Consider the following 19,165-nt stretch of genomic DNA (forward strand, 5'->3'; position numbering starts at 1 on the left):
GCCTACTTTAATATGTCCGCCAATGCCCAGAGGTAGAAGAAAGCAGAGGCCGACACTGGTGTAGGTTCATCAGTTCAAGATAAGTCAAAGAATAAGGTCGGTCAGCAGATTTTTGTACGCAACGGCGCGGTCAGCAATTTCTATATAGAAGGCAACCTCCAGTGCCTCAGTCCATAAGAGTGTGGAGGGCGACAAATATATCGATCTTGGCAAGAAAAAAAGAGCAACTGTTCGATCTTTCAAAGATATTCCGCTATTAGATATCCGGGAATTCTATGGCACTGGCTCAGAAGAGAAGCCAGGAAAAAAAGGCATCTCCTTGACGCTGGAACAGGTCAGTAAATTCTACTTCTCTCGTCTTTTCGCTCCTGAACTAGTAACAGTGGCAAGTGCTCAAGGAGAACTCGGATACTATTGATGAACTTTTCTCGGATCTCTCCAAAGGAAAAAAATGAAAGCCCTCCCACTTGCTCGCCTGTGTCGTGTGTATATAATATCTACTACCGGTCTAATTATGCGCCTATCGGTAATAAAAGTCGAATTACGTTGAGTTAGATCTAACTAAGTCTTTGAAACAGTAAACTTCCTATCATTCTATGTCACCAACAATCCTGAGGCAGCCTCGTGTGCCCCAGCCAAACCTCTTCTACGAAAGCCTTTGAACCACGCATCAACCTTCACAGTGAATGCCCGAATATCAAGGATGCATTCTATGAGAAGGAATTTGACATGCGATGACTCGTATTTCCTGCAAGATAAAGCTAAGCAACAATTCAAAACTCTTTGGGAATTTACGAACCACCAAGCCATGAAATAGTTCTGAAGCATATTGGGAGACAATAATCCCCTGGTGCGGACACTATCAATAACTTGCTTCCGCTCGTCCTGCCAGATGGCGTATGCACAATACTTTGCTGTGATCAAGAAGATGCGAATCTGGGTAAAAAGCAGTCAACATCCAAAAATTGCACATAGAGCGGAGCCTCTCACGGGGGAGTGCGTGGTAGCGAGAGCACTATCCAAGCTCCTGAAAAACTCATGAAGCATTCAACACGATCCCGTCACGAAGATATAAACATACCGTGTCAGATCATTGACTTTCAATACCATCAACACTCGTCGGGGCACCCGTCGTAAAACATCAAGCACCGAAAGGATTAGCCCATCCTGAGTAACAACCGCATCTCGAATCGCTTTCATCTCTTCTTCCGTCTGGCGGTTCATATCTATCAGACCCGATGCTCGGTTGACTTCTATATGTGCATGATCTTCATCCCATGATCCTTCCATAGCCGTGCGCCCAGTAATGGCAGCCTCGAATACGGGATACTGGCAACAAGAATAAGTCCAACCAAGGAAGGGAAACGACTCAGGAACATACAAGACTGGGCCCAATGTTCCCGACTAATTCGGCATATTTCCGACGTTCAGCTAGGACAGAAGGGGACGAACTTTCTGTCAGGGAGAGCCAGAACCTCCCATAGTTTACTCTCAGTTCATCGTCTAGGTCGAAATATAGTCCATGGTCCAACAAAGCAATCTCAAAATTATAGGGAGACCCAGAGTTTGACGGAGCGGGTCTGATTAAGAGATTTCCAGCATGGGGGTCCTGAGATGTAATACATGTAGATTAAGTTCTGAAATTTATTGAAAGAAACTTACCGCATGAAACCAACCATGGATGAACACCATTTGGCCAAAAATTCGTGACAACTCCAGGGCTACCTTATTACGATCAATGTTGTTCTGAGCAAGATACTGAAGGTCGTCGACACGGCCGCCTTGAATGTATTCCATGATAAGCACTCGTTTCGTTGAGGATATCACTTTCGGGATGTACAAAGAAGTAGACAGTTTCTCAAAATTCTTGGCAGCATGAATAGCATTCGTGGCTTCATGGACGAAATCCATTTCCTTGGGCAAGTTCTGTTCCATTTCATCCTGCACAGCAAGTTAGTTTGCGAAAACTCTATGCCAGAACGACGAGTCCGTACAGCAAGCCATGTGAACTCGAATTCCGGGAACCAAAACTTGATCCAACCTGATTCATTTTAACTAGCATCACATGAAAGCTTGATTTCATTCGACTCACCCAATGTTACACCGACCATCTCCATGTCAATATCGCAGAATTCCGCTAGGTGAGGATGTTGTAGCTACCAAGTGGCGAATGAGAATTTTAGAGCTAGTGCACTAGACATCATCCTCACCTTGACCGCAACCTGTCTTCCACTCGGCTTGTGCTTTCCTACATGTACCTGTGCTAAACTGGCAACGCCTATAGGTTTCGGATCGAAATTTTCGAACAGATCTTCAATTGAGACTCCCATGTCACTCTTGAAAAGGTATTCTAAATCCTCATATGGGGTCGGTTCACAGCGATCTTGCAGTGGCCGCATAGTACTTCTCCATTCTTTTGGAAGCACGATTAGAGACGCCATATGTTGTCCCAGCTTAATGAAGATTCCTATTCACGGTCTATTGTGAAGAAATTTCTTCATGTGATTGACTCGTACCTCCGTTGGCCAATAGTGCTTTCAATACCCTCTCAGCACTTCGAGTATGACATTTGGATACAGCTTCGGCCTGTTGGCTTCCTGTGCTGTAATGCCGAGCGAATGTGAGCTTGTAGTCGATCGCCCCAAGGACCGCCGCACCTAAGAGGGACCATTAGCAATTAAATAGCACAACTTCTACCGCGGTCCCAAATAAACACACCGGCCACTCTTGAACATCTGAGCACCGCCAAGCATATATGTCGAAACGGCTGATATTGATGGTAGGCGATAAATCCAGTTCCACCGACAAGAAGTACAGCTGTTGGGTACATCCATGGTTTAACAGCATTGAGCTTTTGTCCACGTTGAGCTCGGGGAATGTGGTGAGAATCCAGAAGCGTCCTGACCCATCGCGGCTGGCGTGGAGTACCAAGAAGGGTCGACTGGGAACTCCGCTGAAACCGTTGCCAGCCCAGCGAATAGGTTCGGTGGAGGATCATGGTCAAAGGAAGGTATGGTATGGTATACTCGGCAACGGATCAATAAGCGTTTGTCCTGGCAGTCCGGAGTTCCAATAGTCACACAATGCTCAATAATAATTATAGCATAGCATAGCAAACAAAATGCAAGGGGATATGATAATAAGGTATACAGGGAAGTACTATTGCATTTGAAGCTTGAAGCTTGATTACTTGCTGCCCCTCTTACTCAACATGTTTGCAAATGACAAGCGCTGTGACGATTGTGCATCCTCGTTCTGGTGCATTGCTTCTGCATATCTGGAAAATTTGTGAGAAAGAAGTCTTGTGAAGACAATGTGAACAATTTACAGCAACTTATACCGTACTAATTCGCTTTCTAGTTCTTCATTTCGCAACCGCTGCTTGACCAGTTCATTCTGCCGACGTCACACTTTGTCATAGGCTCAATAATCATTACAACTCACCAAAATTTCAACATGCTCCGTGTTCAATTGTGCAAGGCTATCCTCTAAAGTTTTGCTTCGAATGAAATGAGCTTCCCTTGTCAAAGCAATCGGTGGACCCTCACCATTGGTGCACCAGACCGCGATTGCTGTTCCGGAGTTCATCCATTTGAACGGCATGCTTATTAGCCTCCCGCTTTGAGCTCCATTAGAAGAATGCTCTACCCTCATATACTATCACTCACAATCATATCCTCGTATTCATGCCGGTAGCAGTCCAGCATGAAGGCCGTGATTTTCAGTGTGACGGCGTCATTAACAAATCCATCTACGTCGTATATCGGAGGTTCAATGGCACTGCCATCGTCTCTTAGAAGCTAATCTTGATGAGTCCATGGCGGTATGAGAAAGGAACTGAACAATTACCATATAACGATCCAGTAATCTATTGTTCAGAAAATTGAGTATCTCATCAAATTTCAGCCCCAACAATTGCTCCTCGTTCTTCTTAAGCAAAGCAATACTGAAGCCAAAAATAGCTTCTATTCCATTCGCCAAGCAGTGATCGTATATCCGGAAGACGATCTCCAGCGGGAAACTAATGGGAGTGTTAATTATGAAATATGAATCAATCAGATAAACCATCCTCACCGATAGCTGAACATTGTTAAGAACCACTGTGAACAAAACATGCTGGACTTGATTCCCTGGCGAAGGAAATGAAAATGAAGAACAGGAAGTAATTCCTCGATAAGACGATCAAACTGTTCAGCACAAAAGTAATTGAGAGAAACGAGGACACCTTTTGAAAGATAATGATTACCTGGAACTGGAAACGGGTCAATGATACAATAGATTACATTGAATAATGAAACCCACCAGGCGCATCTGCAACTTGGGCATTTCTGGCATATAGTGTCCCCTCAAATCGTACATCTGCATTAAACGTACGAGCAAAGAAAAGGCTTCTTCGTCTGGCATCTAATATGTATCAGAAACAAGTCTTCAATATGTCAAACCCTTCCTCACGTTTAGAAGCAGTACAGCTACAAGGAAAGGAAGCCCTTGACAATATCCCACTTGCGGATCGTACCTACAACGTAGTTAACCTGGGAAGAGAAATCGATAGCACCCTCAGAGACAATACTCACAAGGAATATGCTTTCAGAACATTAAAAAGGTTCTCCTGCCCGATGCCATGCCCGTCAGTGAAGAAAGCATGATGTGGAAACGTCCTTCAACAGATTCAATAATCTTCACGACTACAATCGAAAGCTCCGCACCTCCCAAGATCCCTTGTTATGGATTTCTCGTGAGAGCTCGTCTCCTTCAATAGCCTTATATATGTACTTTCCAACTCAAGGTCTTTCGATGCAGCCCTGTACAACCAATTCGTTAGGACACTCGGCATTTGCAGTAGAAAATCAAATGATTGACATATGCTGCCACATCATACCCCGGAGAGTTGCAGGAACTCCCTTCGCGATCGCTTCCGCGAGTTCCTCGGGTCGTTCTGCCGCGAAGCCTGGGTAATCTGGAAGAAATTAGTCATCCTAGAATGGGGGTGCAGCGTGAATATCATATATACCAGAAATAACGGCTCCCCAGAAGTCTAGGCAGCTGTCAGCCGATGCGACAATTCTAACTCCAGGAACCCACCCCAATCAATCGACTCGGCACCCTGCTCTTGCAACAGTTGTTTTTCTTTTTGTAGCCGCGAAAACTCTTCTTGTAACGCTTGTTGCCCATCCACGCTGAGCCTTACGGAGCGCCTCTTGTCATCAACGATGGATATAGTACGTCCTGATCGAATGGTTGTGAGAGAAGCAGACTTTTGATGAGATTTGCCATGTTGCAAATAATCGGAGTCCGTTCCATAAGTTCCGCCACCCTCGTCATTAACACTTTTCTCCTCTCTTGCCTCGCTTTTTACTCCCCGAGATAATGACTCAGACCCTTGCGATGGCAAAATCTCCGGTAACGACGCGGATGTCTCCTTCGGTTTTAGGGGATCTGAGGGGAGAGCTGAGGATGACGGAGTTTCATCGTCTAAGGAAATATCATCCAATTCTGATACCGTGGTCGCAATGGACTCGCGTCCTGGTAACCGGTCGCCAAAGTCACTACTTTCTGGGGAACGTAGCGAGTCCAATGCATCTTTCCCGGTAATCACGAAAATGGATTGAACTTCTGATTCGGGCAGTGGTGCGGACATTAGAGTAAGCGCGAAAGAACAAAAGGCATGGGCTTTCGAAAAGTAAAAAGGGAGATGTGAAGAAAGAGGAGGGCTGAAAGTAGAGCCAAGGGAACGACCCTGCTAATCAAGCTCACCACCCCTGCAGTGGCCACGTGACTCTCGCACGCGAGACCCACTCTCACTGGCTCGTGCTCGTGCTCCGAATAGCCTCCGATACTCGTCCAATTCACGAAGCAATACTTTCGAAGTTATCCTAGTTCACTCTTAAATCCATCAAAAGTCCGCGAATACTTCAGTTTCCTGCTGCCTACGAGACGCCTACCTCAAGGTGTCTGTATCATAATAGGTCACACTCCCTAGCTCGTATCACACATCACCGACATTGCACTTTGGTTTAGGCTCAATAACCAACGTTGACCCGTCGAGTCATTCATATAGAGTTCCCTGTAACTGGTTGCCGGCACGACAGCGCCTTCTTTGGTGCTTGTAAGTCATACTGCTCTGAACCAATATTGGATTTATACTCCTATGTCCCATCAATGTGATATGCATATCCAAAGATATTTTTGAAAAGGCACTATAATTGAATCGTCAGATTCAGAATCTCTACATGCTCGCGCACGGCGACTAGTGTTCCTGTTGTGTATGTTGAGAGACTGTTGAGAGCCCTCTTACTCAGCACCTTCAATACGATTGAAGACACAAATATATCTGATTTTTCCAGTATCACTATCAGCGTTTGATCAGCGCTCAGCTCCCACATATCCCTTCATTTGACAGATGGATACTACTGAGATGCATAAACAGGACTCTTGGCGACGACGTCTCAGCGAGTGACCGACACAGCATACATACATATATGTGCCTGGAGGTTAAGCTCAAACTGAACATTTATTAAACACTGTCGAGGTCAGGCTCAGCCGCAGCACAATATGGTTGTGGAGGGATGCAATAAGTGAGGGAATTGCCCGATGGCTTCTAAATACATAACATTTTCAATGATAAACTCAATATATGTATGACTGGTAAAGCACACGATATGTGTAGGTTCAGGGAGTGTAAATCACAGGTAAACAGTAAAGCCTTAAGTTATAGTGTTATACATATATTTTACAAAGACAGGTATTATTAATATGAGAGCCCGTATGCGGTTTCAAATCGAAGGAGAATACTAGAACAAGTAGAAATAGAACTGGGATCTGAAGCCCATAAAAAAAATACAAAAAAGGGCGAGTACAAAACAGAAATCGAAAAGTGTGTCGGATTGAACACGCCAATGAGTAAGGAAATCCCCGTTGCCGTCTCTAGAATGCAACGGTCATTGGTAGATGAATGGCGCTTCCGCTATTCTTCGCGAAGTTCTGCGCACTTTGACTGTAACAGCGGTCTCCAGATTGGAGGTGTCGGTTCACCGATCCGGCGAACTCTATACCGAGTCCCTTCTCCCTTGCATTTCTCACCATTGTGGTGGCATCTTTCGGGTATTCCTCCGGTGCCGCTTGAAGTGTTGGAACTCTACTTATGCGCGGCTTCCGGGATAATTCTCGCGGCATTTTTCTCTGACCTTGTCGTTCGTGATCGTACTCCACTGCTTCTTCGAAGCCATAGTCGAAAATGTCCGAGCTGCTTGCCAACCATAGGTTCTCGAGCTCCATCAACCACTTGCCTTCCTTCCATTTCTCCATTCTCTCATGCGCCTTCACGATCTTCCAACCGAGGTAGGCCGAACATTTCGCGCACATAATCTCTTGCATCGTATGCGCTCCTGTCGCCATGAGCTGCACTCGCGCGGGTGACGAGTTCACGCTATACCTGCCATATTACGATAGGTTAAATTGAGTTGTTCGAAGATCGCAAGGACCGAACTTACACCTCGGTGAATAATGAAGCTTTCCCGAAAAATCCACGAAAAGCGCGGGAGCCGGGAGGAACCTATACCGAACGAGGTCATTATATAAAACTCGTAAGCGCCACCACAAGCATGGCTGATACAATGAACGGAGGAAATACTCACAGCGGAAGGCGCCAAAAGGCTATCGCTCGTGGTAATACAATTGAGGCAACTCCTGCAGACAATGAGCTGTGCTGCAGGACTGCGATAAGGAATCCGAGGCAAAGGCCGTGAAGGTCGCTCAAGTGCAGCAAGAGAACTCGCGGGGGATTTGTGAGGAGACAATGACCCCAGGGATGTAGCAGGTGAGGAAGAGCCGGAAGAAGACAGTGATAAAGACAACACAGAAGTTTCAGGAGATGAAGAGATTGTGGAGGCGGAAGAGGCTCTCCGTAGCGAAGGGACCCTAGGCACAGGGGGTAGTCTGCGAGGAATAACGCTTCTTCCACTGACAGGTTCGTGGTGGGCGGTCGAAGGATCCATTAGGGATGCAGCGGACGGAAACATACGTGCTTGAGAGAGGGGAGGGGCCAATAACCTCATGATGGTTGTTATATACTGTTATATACGAGTTTGAGCCGTCGACCTTGATTCAGATGCTAAACAGTAGAATGCCATTGATTGATGCATCAGCACAAAACCAACGGAATGGTGCATCGGAGATGGATGAACTGAACTGATGAGAAGAGTGACGGACCGAGGGTCTCCGCTCCCGAGCCGGTGAATTGTCCCGGATCACTTAGTCAGCTATCGTCACTTCACCGACCTGGGGGCCTCTCCTGACTCTCTCCCTCATAAGAGCTCATAAGTGATGTCTTCTTTCCTTGCGTTCTCAGGCAGACAGGTTCTCCTTCCTGATACAGATGTCCCTCAGCCAGCAACAATCATCATCGACATATCGTCTGGGAAGATCGTCAACATCTTGCTAGCTCGACTCTCCAAAAATGACCTTGCTTCACACATAACCCCAGACAGCAATATTGCTACTTACATTGACGCAGGAGATAAAATAGTATTACCCGGACTAGTTGAGTGAGCCTATTATCTACCAAGCCAAGAATTCTTCCCTTATATTCTCATTGCTCAGCGCACATGTGCATCTTAATGAACCCGGACGAACTGACTGGGAAGGCTTTCAATCGGGAACCCGTGCGGCGGCATCAGGCGGTGTAACCACCGTCATCGACATGCCTCTTAATTCAATCCCACCGACAACGACGATAGACAATTTCAAAGTCAAACAGGATGCAGCGCGTGGTCAGTGCCATGTCGATGTCGGCTTCTGGGGAGGTGTTGTACCCGGAAACCAGGTAACACAACACCATCGGGCGTCATGTATATTCTGATGCGCGCTATAGGATAGTCTCGCATCCCTAGTTAATAACGGCGTGAAAGGATTCAAGTGCTTTCTCATCGAAAGTGGCGTTGATGTGCGGCAGTCATTTTATATATAGCTTCCGCTCATACGATTGATGAACAGGAATTTCCTTGCGTGGGCAAACGAGATGTTGAAATGGCTATGCAAGCGCTTCAAGTGACTATTTTAGATATAATAACCTGTGCGACGTCATGCTCAATGAAGAAACCAGGGTCGACCGACGGTCCTAATGTTTCATGCAGAAATGACAGATCAAGAAGCAGGTGTTTCAGAAAATCAACACCACGAACATTCCGGCGATCCATCGAAATATATAACTTTCCTCGAATCCAGGCCACAGCAACTCGAGGTGAATGCGATCAAACTTATTACGGAAACCCAAGAAAAACATCCCGGGCTGCGATGCCACATTGTCCATTTGTCTGCGGCTCACGCACTCGCAGAGATCCGGAGAGCAAGAGCAGCGGGACTTGATTTAACAGTGGAGACTTGCTTCCATTATCTCTGCCTTGCCTCAGACAATATTCCTGACGGGCGACCTGAATTCAAGTGCTGTCCTCCTGTGCGGGATGAGTTGAACAGAGACCAGTTATGGGAAGCGTTGCAGGATGGAACGATCGACTTCGTAGTTTCTGATCATAGCCCGTGTATCCGCGAACTGAAGTTGATTGAGGAAGGTGATGTCATGAGAGCATGGGGCGGGATCAGCACGCTCGGACTTGGCCTGAGCCTGCTATGGACGGAAGGTCAAAAGCGGGGGGCATCCCTCGGAAAAGTTGTGGAGTGGACCAGTCGACGCACGGCCGTGCACGCAGGAGTGGGGGACTGCAAAGGCCAATTGAAGGTTGGCTACGACGGAGATGTGGTCATCTGGGATAGCGAGGCAATTTTCGAGGTGGGTCAACGAGGTCTGTTTTTGGCGTTGATACTGATTGCAGGACAAGGTAACAAGCGAAAGTCTACATTTCAAGAATAAAGTGACGCCGTATGTAGGCCAGAAGCTGCATGGGATAGTCGAACAGACGTATGTACGGGGCAGACTGGTGTACGACCGGGAAGCAGGAGGGGCGGTCGGGGAGGCCGGAGGAAGATTTGTGTAATAGCAAGTGTTTCGATACTATATGATGTTAGCCCAGATAATATTACTGCCGTGTGCACGTGTGGTCTGGCTGGTCTGCAGCCCAAATTGCAGCTCCAAGTCTCCTCTCAGCCATGGTACTCCTTCTCCTCCTCCTTGCCGCACTCGCCGCCGCCTATATCCCAGCCTCTCCCACAAATTCTACCCAGGACGCCATTGCTGGTGGACTCAACATCACCGACATATCCAAACTTCGCCTCCAGTGGTATTCAAACGGGTCCGTGCCCACCCCCTTTCTCCAGCAGAGACTTCTCACAGTGTTGCAGTAATTACGTTGAAAACATCTCTTATCAACTCGCTGGCAATGGTACTAGTGGTATCAGTAAGGTACACCGCGGCTCCCATTTCCTTTGTCTCGCTTCCCTCATTTCCCCGTCCTTTCAAAGGGCATTTTGATTCATTTTTCCGAAGAGTCCGTCAATGAAACGATCCCACCGAGTGCGCTTTCCGAAAACCCTCGTAGTGCCAATGTTGATCAGGAGATTTAGCGTCTGCACCCTGGATTGCAATGGTCTCTTGCGATGCCAACGCCACCGATGCATCAATGGATGTCGATATCTTCACCCTGGCACGCGACAAGGGTGCAGTCGCAGCTGTATGTTTATCTCAGCTTAGCCGACATATCTTTTACTCACGACATGTCGTCACCCATTTAGTTGTTGTATTCTCTGCGTTCGCTCGCTTGTGTAATTAATCCAGAATATGCGAACCCGGCAACTTTCGATCAGGTCTTCGATATTTTTTCGACCCAAAGCAAAACCAGCGCCCGCCTCATTGATTATCAGTTCGGTCAGCTGGCACCGGCGAACAGCAGCATCACCAAATATGATTCACAGCGCCTCAATAACACGGCGGAGGCTGTTAGAGACTCCATTCAGGCCGGTCATGCCACGCGACCTGGGTTTCTGTACGCGGAATTGCGAGCATACAATGCTACCGGAGATACGAACGATCCTGTCGTCACTGGTTCGAATAGTGGGGACTCGACTGGGAGTGGCACTGGTTCCAAAAATACTGCGCTTGCAATGTGAGTTTCAGTCGTCGATGCAAACCTCAGCCAACTGATGAACTATGGCTTTTTGATCCCTATCAGGATAGTTCTCTATGCGATCACCGGGTGTGTCTCCGCCCTTTTTTGCATTGTGATCGTTTCAGGAGTACGTTCTGTTTTTCTCCATGCAACCTATCATCATTAACTTCATTCTCCTTAATGATCAGGCCGTTCGTGCACTACGTCATCCTGAACGTTACGGACCCCGGGCCAGAATCGGTTTAGATGGTCCACCACAGGGTCGCGCCAGGGGTCTCACTCGTGCCATACTTGACACGTTTCCTATTGTCAAGTTTGGAGGGAGCCGTGACAGACCAGTTGATTCCGCCATGGATACGGCAAATTCTATTAAGGATATGGAGGCTCAGGACATCAGCCAGTGGGAGCTTCTGGACATTACAGACGCTAAGAGGGAGAGCACATTTAAACTCGATGAAGTAAATGCAACTGCGGGATGTACGGCCAGTCAAGCCATTGAAATAGACGATGAGAAGACTAGGCTCTCGCGGTCTTCGACGCCAGGCCCTTGTTCTCCACAGATTTTACCTTCTCGAGAAGAGGACCGTGGAGAAGGATCTTCTACCCCGAAACCGACTTCTTCAAAGCCTCAATTGTCTGACAAACCGGGTATGATGCCCGTACGACATGACTTGAGCCCCGAGGCGATGGGGCGCGAGACGTGTCCTATCTGTATCGTCGATTTTGAGAAAGGCGACGACATACGAGTATTGCCCTGTGAAGGCAATCACCGATTTCATCCAGAATGTGTCGACCAATGGTTGCTCCAGTTGTCCAGTTCTTGCCCTATATGTCGTCAAGGTGTGTTAATCAGTTGTAACACATCGTTCTCTTTGCCATCTACTGATGCAATCTTATGACAGATTTCATGGCGCTTGCTGACATGATGTCATATGAAGACGACAGAGAAAGCCAAGAACTTGGTATTGATGGTTTTGAACCAGATTCACCGGACGAAGACAGGCGCTCATACCATCAATCTCTGAGCCCACAGCGGTCCGCCTCCTCACCTGGAAGTAGTCGATTCTCGCGGTACCTGCATTTCGCATCTGGCAGACGTAATCGACGCCAGCAGAGAGAACAAGGCGCCCCAGTGCAGGAGGAATCAGTGCAAGAACAAAGTCGATAGGAGGATATGAGATTAACGCCACGGCAGACAGGCTCTTTGATTTGTCTTGGCAATTGACATTCCTTCCAGTGCATTCTTTAACTCACCTTCCATTCCCTGGCTTTATGATAAGATTATGGACATATTGGGACATTTCTACATTCTCGTTTTTCATACCCTGCACTTTTGTTACCCTCTTATCAATCTTGTGACTGTATATGACATACCACGATTACTATGTAGACTTAGCTATCCTATCCCTCTATCGAAGATATTTTCACTTGTTCAACGTCACAAGTTTCGTTTCACCCTTGCTGTCAACGATTAATTGATTGCCTCCAAGGTCCCCCCCCCTTTCTTCCCGTGGTGAAGGCATGAGAATAAAACGAATCAAAAGATTGTGTAGCAGACGACCCAGTATGTGAAGACCAAGAGCCAGTGCCAACTGACCTCAAACTTTGCTCTCATCGGAGAACTCTATCTTCTTTCTCCCAGGAATATACTAGTATGTCTTACCGCGGAAGTCATCTCGCCAACTTTTCTGGTTGGCCGGGTAGTCGGACAAAGAGTAATATCGAACATTGGCGCCACCTCTGCCACATAACCAAGCTTTTGTTATTGGTATGATGTACACAAACTACGCGATATAACTTAAGTATTTGATCAAGATTCACTGGGAATCTCGAGATCAAGGAGATCTCGATCACTTCTCGTAGTAGGCTATTTTTACGCCGAGCATACTAAGGGATATCAGTACATATCGTAGATTGGGCACATTTAGTGAATGAGCTTGAGGCACAAACTCATCGTTATTCAATCTATGTCATGATTAGACAAGGCTCCTTGAAAAAAAGAAAGAACGTCATTGAAGCGTAGGCAAGTGTCAGGTACTTCGTTCCGGCCGAGAATTGTTTCCACCTGAACTTGACAGATCCCACCAGCATTGATTCGGTCGTCGCCTCTGGAATCAAAAATAACTCTATCCTCGGGCATGAAGTGTAAAAATGATTCAACGTACGAGTATTATCTATCATAAACTAATTGTTGGTCGCTATGGTCGAGCATGGCTGTGTGGATGGTAGTACGTGGTAATGAGGGATCAATATTCGACGTTCAGGAGTACAAACCGGTTTGACTGGACGTAAGTTTATGGGTCATTGAGGCTAGTAGGCCCGAGGGATAACTTTGATAGGAAAGAAACAAGCACTAACATGGTAACCTGACCAGTAAAACGGAACACTAAACAATCAATGGGAAAGTAGGATTGAGTAGAGTACACGGAAGCAACATGTCCTTTCAAACAATCGAAAAACAAAAGTCCATATGTTTCTAAGATGGATAGCCCTCGCGCACATGGAATGCCACGGAAATAGTGTTTTATCCTGCCTCTATGCTTGCATTGTATCCACTGATTACTGCATTATCGAGTAGCTGGCTGATGATATCTTTCCGTGGCCGGAAAGCTCAGGATCTACGAACCAAACCGAGCGAGTCGTGCCTTCCTGATTTCGTCCAGACTTGGGGGTGCGTTGTGTTCTTCAAGTGCAGGTTTGATCTCTTTTTTTGAGGTATTATCGTCATCAGCAGACACTTCTGATTCTGACATCCACACGTCGCCATCACCATCAACATTCATATCATTATGGGGGTCCTCCTCTGTTTTTCTGCTTTCCACCTGCCTTCCCAAGTTGGCGCTTGCATATGGAGCAGCCCGAGTCTCTGGAGGCCTCGGCGCCGAAGGGAACACCACTGAATGTTGCCCTCCCAAAGGAACATTTTCCAAGGACGCTTTTAGCGCTGCTTGAAACTCTGCGTCTTCATCATCGTAGTTACGAAAATCCTGACCGAAATGGCCGGGGGACGTCGATGGCATGGTATGTTCTTGGGAGTTCGGGGGATCAGTTGAATTCCGATGTTCTTGTTGTCCGTCCCGCTTTTGTGCCATGGCCACACTCTCAGCAAGCGCCTTCCGAAACTCCTCTTCCTCTTCCTCTTCGCGCTCTCTTTGTTTCAGCTGCCGAGCCTCCAGTGCTGCTCGTTCTTCAGTTGTGAGATTGTTGCTCGACCACAACTCCCTTTGGGCATATTCTTGCTCTTCTCGCATCTGTTGTAGGAGCCTTCGATTACGCTCCATACTGGTTGCTACAGGATCTAAATCGACATGATCAGTTTCGCTTGATCCCCGCAATGACCTCATGTTGGCTCTGGTAGAAGTTGTAGCAGCAGTCAAAGGAGGGGGGGAGGACATAGAAGGCTCCGAAACGTCGAGGCTGTGCAAGGGTGAAGTGTATCCCTCTTGACTAGCCAGTGAAGCCTGAAGTACTGCCTGAAGTTCATAATCTTCATCATCTATACCATCTACATCATCATGGTCCAACGCGGGCTGGGCTTGACTTGTGCTCGCTGGAATATGAAAATCCTGATGTACGGAAGTGGATGATTCTGCGTCATGAGTCGTGGTACGAGACGAGGTAAACCGAGTCGCAGTTTGCGGTTCGGGGAGTGTTGCTGCAATGTCATCCGCTTCACCTCGTGCAAGAGTCTGCATATTTGACGGATCACTTTGCGTGATTACGAAGACAGAATATCCTATGGATACTGTCAGTATCAAGACAGCGTTCGGAAAGGTAGACAGACCTTCAGCCTCTGCCTGCTGGAGTACCATGCCGAGATATACCTTGCTGACCCACTCAGGCGCTGGTAGAGATGAATTGAGGTTGAACCAGTGACTCAGGCTGGCATCTCTATCAACATTTCCCGAAATAGGTCCAAAACGACGTAAAGAGAACCAGTGTTGTTCCAGATTGAGGATAAAAGCTAACTGGGTTCTACGATCACCTCTAAGTACTTAAAGGTCTAAAGTGGTGAAAATTACACACTCTGGATGATCTTGATGAGATTGCATGGCACTGTTACGCCATCTTAAGAGACTGATATGGTGGTGATGAGATATAGTATCTGGCAAATGGATAGGGCTCCTACTTAAGGCCCCAGACCTTGAGTGCCTCCTCCATCACTTGTACGGAGAAAAAACCTAGACAGGTACGATCAGTTTGAGAGGCAGTATATAGCACGTTGCGGACCAGTGTCGTCCATATTCTTGCTAACACCATGTTCATCCTCGGTGTTGTACTGTTCCTCCAATACATCTAGTTTCAGGGCGATCTCTGACAAGTCGGTTGGGGTAAACTTGAGAAGAGGATGAGGTGAAAATACGTGAACCATGGAGATTGTGCCTACATATGGGCCTTCTGTAGATGGCGTTAGCTTTGATCTAGCAGTGTGGAATCCTCTGACATACGGAGGAGAGAATTCAAAGCATGTTGGGCGCAAAGCATTGAGCCCGACTGCTGTTTTTCATGGTAAATCAGTGGAACGAGTGGTTCTAGTCCAGACATGAGGAGGCGTTGATGGAGAGCCTTCTCTCTTCTGACGCGTACGCGGTCTGTAGCACGTGCACAAAAAATAAGCGCGCTCCCTCTTTGCTTCTTCAATCGTCCTCCCGGGCCCTCTTCCCTCTCCTGCTACTTAATACGAACGGTGGCGTGTCTCCTGGTCTCGGCAACTCCAGCACAATTTCAACAGCATTCTCTCTATAGGTCAAGAACCATGTGGTTCTAGTTCTCAAAGGCGTCATCTCTTCTGTCATGTACAAGAGTTCCGTCTATCTCCACTGCTTGAGACTGTCATTTATACCAATTTCTCGGAACCAGATCCTGCAATGATACTACCATGGAGTATAGCTAAACTTGCATCTTCGTTCGAGGCATATGTTTCTCACCGATGGAACCCTTCCATTGATTGCTCTTCTGTCGCCCAACAGTAATTCATTTCTACTTGCCGGCTCCGCTTCGACTCAGGACTACCTGGGATCTTATTACCTTTACCGGAAACGTATCATTCAGCGACTTCTGTGAAATGGATGTTATACTTCACCAGAAGTCGAGAAGTTCAAATCGATTTATAATCTCACGACACTGCAGAATTTGAATAGCTTCGAAGTAGTTTGACTGATGAACGATTGAACAACCCAGCGCCAAACTAATGTTGGATACTTCTTCGAACTCATTTAACCATATGTATTACTAATGTGGCAAACAGTACCCGCGGAAGAATGTGACGCTGCTTTCACCTATCCCTAGTGGTCTCCAGAAAGCAATAACGCTCTAAAACTTACCTTGCACTTGTAAATCACCACACCAAGAATTGAATTCAAACTTCAAGACCCCCTCAAGACTGGACTGTTGATATCGCAAGAGCAATAATAGCCTTTGTAAGGGTTCTTGTGGCGTGCTGGGAATCTACGTCTCTTCCATGGGTTTTGATGTGAATATGAAGTTGTTTTGGCTCATGTGAGGTTTTGGAAGTGTAAGCGTGGGTTCACAGGGTATGAGATACACACTATATAAGGTTTATGCCCCACTAAACATATGGTGGGCCTCACTAAGGAAAAATCATGCTCACGTCTTTCATAGCAGTTGTACTCATTGCGGCCGACGCATTTGGTTTAGCTCCTCATGGACCATGGGATCAATTCAACTTCGCACCTGAGAATAGGATCAGCCGTCCAACTCAAATCCATTCTATTCAGGGCAATGTACAGAATGCAGATGCTCTGATCAGTTCAGGAACAGCAAATTTCAATGGAAACAGCAGTTTCGTTACCTTGGATTTCGGCCTAGAGGTAAGTGTAGTACAAAAAAAAAAAAAGAAGCTTGGATGCCTAACGGAAATTGAATTAGGTTGGCGGCCGTGTTTTCTTTGACGTCGTCCATTCAACCGGGGACGCTCGCCTTTCTCTTTCCTTTACAGAATCGGCTGAATTCATCAGTCCTCTCAACTCAGATGATTCGTGTCATTCCGTCTTTACAATGGACGGCGATGGTGTCCAATCTCTCCCGGTGCCCCTTAGCACAGGGAAATTTATGCAGACTATAAGCCAACAGCGTGGCGGGTTCCGTTTCATGACCATCGTAAGCCACTCCGATGGCCAGATTGGCATCGCTGGAGTAGGCGTCGAAAATACATTCATGCCACATTGGGACGACTTGCGAGCGTATACTGGGTACTTCTTCACTAAAGATCCCAATTTCCATGATCCGGATTTTCTAACCAAATTGTGGTACGCTGGAGCATATACAGTCCAGACCAACACCATCGATGCGAACCAAGCTCGGCAGCAGCCTTGTCCAAGCCCGAAGGGTAGTTATCGGTTTGAAAGATTATAGATACCATTGCTGAAACTTTTTTGCAAAGGGTGGGACAACAACGCAAGCGGTGGACCAGTTGAAGGACCAATTCTGGTGGATGGTGCAAAGCGTGATCGGTAAGAATTTTCGAGTGTTCGTATGTCTTTGGATACTGATGGTCTTATCGAACAGAAATATATGGCCTGGTTCGTCAAATCAGACCTACGCCAAATCAGATCTTTAACATGGTTCTCCAGGTGATATGGGCATATCCAGCCACACGGAGCTTGTGGCTCTGAATGACATCCTTCCAAGCAAGAACGCGCTTCTCGTCATGTTTTCTACACAGGATCCGGCAACAGGGTCATTACAATATTCTGGTCCACCTATCAATGCAAAAGGTAGTGACACATATATTGCTTGGTCCTTGATTGGAACACATAATGTCTGGTTGTACACCGGAGACATTGACTTCGTCCATGACGTCTGGAGTAATTTTACGAAGGCGCTTGCATTCCTGGAAAGTCAAGTTGATGAAACTGGATTGATGGATGTCCCACAAGCGTTTTCCAATGACTGGGGGAGAGACGGAGGACAAGGACATAATATTGCGGCAAACGTTTTGCTTTATAGGGTATGCACCGTCTTCACTAAGTTCTGTTTCCCATCTGTGTCTGACAACTCGAGGCAGTCTCTCGTAACAGGTTCGGAGTTAGCCCGCCAAATAGGAGATGCCCGTTTGTCGAAAGCATATGCGGCAAATGCAACGACATTGAAAAGAGATATTAATGATCTGCTTTGGGACAGCACGGCTGAGATGTTTCGTGACAACGACTCGTCGGATCTCCTTCCACAAGATGGAAATGCTATGGCAGTCCTGTTTAACGTTACACAAAACCAAGAGCAGGTAAAGGCAATTAGCAAAGGCTTGACTCAATTCTGGACAGATATCGGTCCACTGAGTCCCGAGCTCAATGATACGATTATCCCGTTCGTTGGGGGTTTCGAGGTGAGGATTGACTCCCTAGTTGGTGAAAATTAACGCGGTTCCTCTTCAGGTACAAGCGCATTTTATTGCAGGTGAAGGTGAAAGGGCTCTTGATTTACTACACCAAGGTAAATCCTAATGTGTACAATTATTAAAAACAAAAATACTCACCGTGACAATCCACTTCCTGTAGAGGTAGGCGAACTTTTGACTTCTATCGGATTTTGCTGTAGCAATTGAAATAGTGGGGGTACATGTTGTACACCAACTTGTCGGTGCAGTCCACCCTGCTTGAGGGATTCACCGCCAACGGTTCATTGGGGTGAGTTCAGAGAGTCAAATGACACTTGCTCTGGCTTAGTGGCCATTCAGATATCGCGCAGCAGCAGGCTACGACTTTGATCATTCATACACGAGCCATAGCCACGGCTGGGCAACAGGTCCGACTCCGGCTATGACGTTCCATATCCTCGGAATTGGAATAACGTCTCCTCAAGGAAAAACATGGAGCATAAGTCCTGTCCTGAGTGGGCTTCAATCTGCTGAGGGAGGCCTAGAAACGGGGCTCGGATGGTTTGGAGTGAAGTGGGAAGTGAGCGACAGTATGCTGAGTGTGGCGGTCTCAACCCCACTTGGAACATCGGGGACGGTGAGGCTGCCTGGGGAGGGGCCGGTGACGGTGGACGGAATAGTACAGACAGGAATCAATGTCGAGTTGAGCGGAGGCGAGCACGTCCTGACGAGGCATGTGTAGTCACGTGATATGAATCATAACTAGCTTTGC

General features: G+C 47.0%; 8 protein-coding genes across 8 annotated transcripts; 4 read left to right on the forward strand and 4 right to left on the reverse strand.

Moving 5' to 3' along the window:
- Window positions 1-175: 175 nt before the first annotated feature.
- Window positions 176-455, forward strand: AGABI2DRAFT_70431 (hypothetical protein; the record flags this gene model as incomplete). Its single annotated transcript, XM_006461044.1, has 2 exons — window positions 176-334; window positions 384-455. Coding segments are annotated over 2 exons (231 nt in total), but the record flags the coding sequence as incomplete, so codon positions are not given.
- Window positions 456-594: 139 nt separating this feature from the next.
- AGABI2DRAFT_69979 (hypothetical protein) lies at window positions 595-5,638 on the reverse strand (the record flags this gene model as incomplete). The annotated part of the gene is made up of 25 exons (XM_006461045.1): window positions 595-748; window positions 800-936; window positions 991-1,027; window positions 1,082-1,329; window positions 1,382-1,609; window positions 1,663-1,941; window positions 1,995-2,041; window positions 2,093-2,156; window positions 2,211-2,467; window positions 2,517-2,657; window positions 2,719-2,767; window positions 3,083-3,086; window positions 3,329-3,396; window positions 3,445-3,499; window positions 3,549-3,619; window positions 3,669-3,780; window positions 3,839-4,021; window positions 4,075-4,187; window positions 4,303-4,404; window positions 4,453-4,516; window positions 4,575-4,658; window positions 4,707-4,802; window positions 4,861-4,957; window positions 5,012-5,035; window positions 5,083-5,638. 25 exons carry the CDS (start codon window positions 5,636-5,638, stop codon window positions 595-597), a joined length of 3,270 nt encoding a protein of 1,089 aa, XP_006461108.1.
- Window positions 5,639-6,832: 1,194 nt separating this feature from the next.
- AGABI2DRAFT_192647 (hypothetical protein) lies at window positions 6,833-7,114 on the reverse strand. The gene has a single exon (XM_006461046.1). The coding sequence runs from the start codon at window positions 7,081-7,083 to the stop codon at window positions 6,925-6,927; it is 159 nt and encodes a 52-aa protein (XP_006461109.1). The 5' UTR covers window positions 7,084-7,114; the 3' UTR covers window positions 6,833-6,924.
- Window positions 7,115-7,257: 143 nt separating this feature from the next.
- Window positions 7,258-7,751, reverse strand: AGABI2DRAFT_55815 (hypothetical protein; the record flags this gene model as incomplete). The annotated part of the gene is made up of 3 exons (XM_006461047.1): window positions 7,258-7,432; window positions 7,491-7,552; window positions 7,635-7,751. Coding segments are annotated over 3 exons (354 nt in total), but the record flags the coding sequence as incomplete, so codon positions are not given.
- A 539-nt stretch (window positions 7,752-8,290) lies between these two features.
- On the forward strand, window positions 8,291-10,050 carry AGABI2DRAFT_192648 (hypothetical protein). The gene is made up of 6 exons (XM_006461048.1): window positions 8,291-8,543; window positions 8,599-8,821; window positions 8,870-8,941; window positions 8,992-9,045; window positions 9,101-9,784; window positions 9,834-10,050. Exons 1-6 carry the CDS (start codon window positions 8,323-8,325, stop codon window positions 9,987-9,989), a joined length of 1,410 nt encoding a protein of 469 aa, XP_006461111.1. The 5' UTR covers window positions 8,291-8,322; the 3' UTR covers window positions 9,990-10,050.
- A 51-nt stretch (window positions 10,051-10,101) lies between these two features.
- On the forward strand, window positions 10,102-12,262 carry AGABI2DRAFT_185402 (hypothetical protein; the record flags this gene model as incomplete). Its single annotated transcript, XM_006461049.1, has 8 exons — window positions 10,102-10,244; window positions 10,294-10,354; window positions 10,414-10,465; window positions 10,516-10,622; window positions 10,684-11,054; window positions 11,121-11,184; window positions 11,246-11,897; window positions 11,960-12,262. 8 exons carry the CDS (start codon window positions 10,102-10,104, stop codon window positions 12,223-12,225), a joined length of 1,716 nt encoding a protein of 571 aa, XP_006461112.1. The 3' UTR covers window positions 12,226-12,262.
- Window positions 12,263-13,452: 1,190 nt separating this feature from the next.
- Window positions 13,453-15,602, reverse strand: AGABI2DRAFT_204626 (hypothetical protein; the record flags this gene model as incomplete). The annotated part of the gene is made up of 7 exons (XM_006461050.1): window positions 13,453-14,793; window positions 14,842-15,032; window positions 15,084-15,134; window positions 15,187-15,238; window positions 15,288-15,393; window positions 15,445-15,455; window positions 15,506-15,602. The coding sequence occupies 7 exons, from the start codon at window positions 15,600-15,602 to the stop codon at window positions 13,676-13,678; spliced, it is 1,626 nt and encodes a 541-aa protein (XP_006461113.1). The 3' UTR covers window positions 13,453-13,675.
- A 1,058-nt stretch (window positions 15,603-16,660) lies between these two features.
- Window positions 16,661-19,135, forward strand: AGABI2DRAFT_68812 (hypothetical protein; the record flags this gene model as incomplete). Its single annotated transcript, XM_006461051.1, has 10 exons — window positions 16,661-16,888; window positions 16,947-17,406; window positions 17,461-17,530; window positions 17,586-17,599; window positions 17,651-18,027; window positions 18,085-18,402; window positions 18,452-18,509; window positions 18,575-18,576; window positions 18,627-18,703; window positions 18,754-19,135. The coding sequence occupies 10 exons, from the start codon at window positions 16,661-16,663 to the stop codon at window positions 19,133-19,135; spliced, it is 1,986 nt and encodes a 661-aa protein (XP_006461114.1).
- Window positions 19,136-19,165: the final 30 nt, after the last annotated feature.

The sequence above is a fragment of the Agaricus bisporus genome (genome assembly GCF_000300575.1).
Source record: "Agaricus bisporus var. bisporus H97 unplaced genomic scaffold AGABI2scaffold_5, whole genome shotgun sequence".
NCBI classification, from domain to species: Eukaryota; Fungi; Basidiomycota; class Agaricomycetes; order Agaricales; family Agaricaceae; genus Agaricus; species Agaricus bisporus.

Coding starts and splice junctions, on each gene's coding strand:
- AGABI2DRAFT_192647 (XM_006461046.1), bottom strand. CDS start 7,083: ATGGTGAGAAATGCAAGGGAGAAGGGACTCGGTATAGAGTTCGCCGGA.
- AGABI2DRAFT_192648 (XM_006461048.1), top strand. CDS start 8,323: ATGTCTTCTTTCCTTGCGTTCTCAGGCAGACAGGTTCTCCTTCCTGAT. Junction 8,942..8,991: donor TCATCGAAAGTGGCGTTGAT/GTGCGGCAGTCA, acceptor ATTGATGAACAG/GAATTTCCTTGCGTGGGCAA. Junction 9,785..9,833: donor ATAGCGAGGCAATTTTCGAG/GTGGGTCAACGA, acceptor TTGCAGGACAAG/GTAACAAGCGAAAGTCTACA.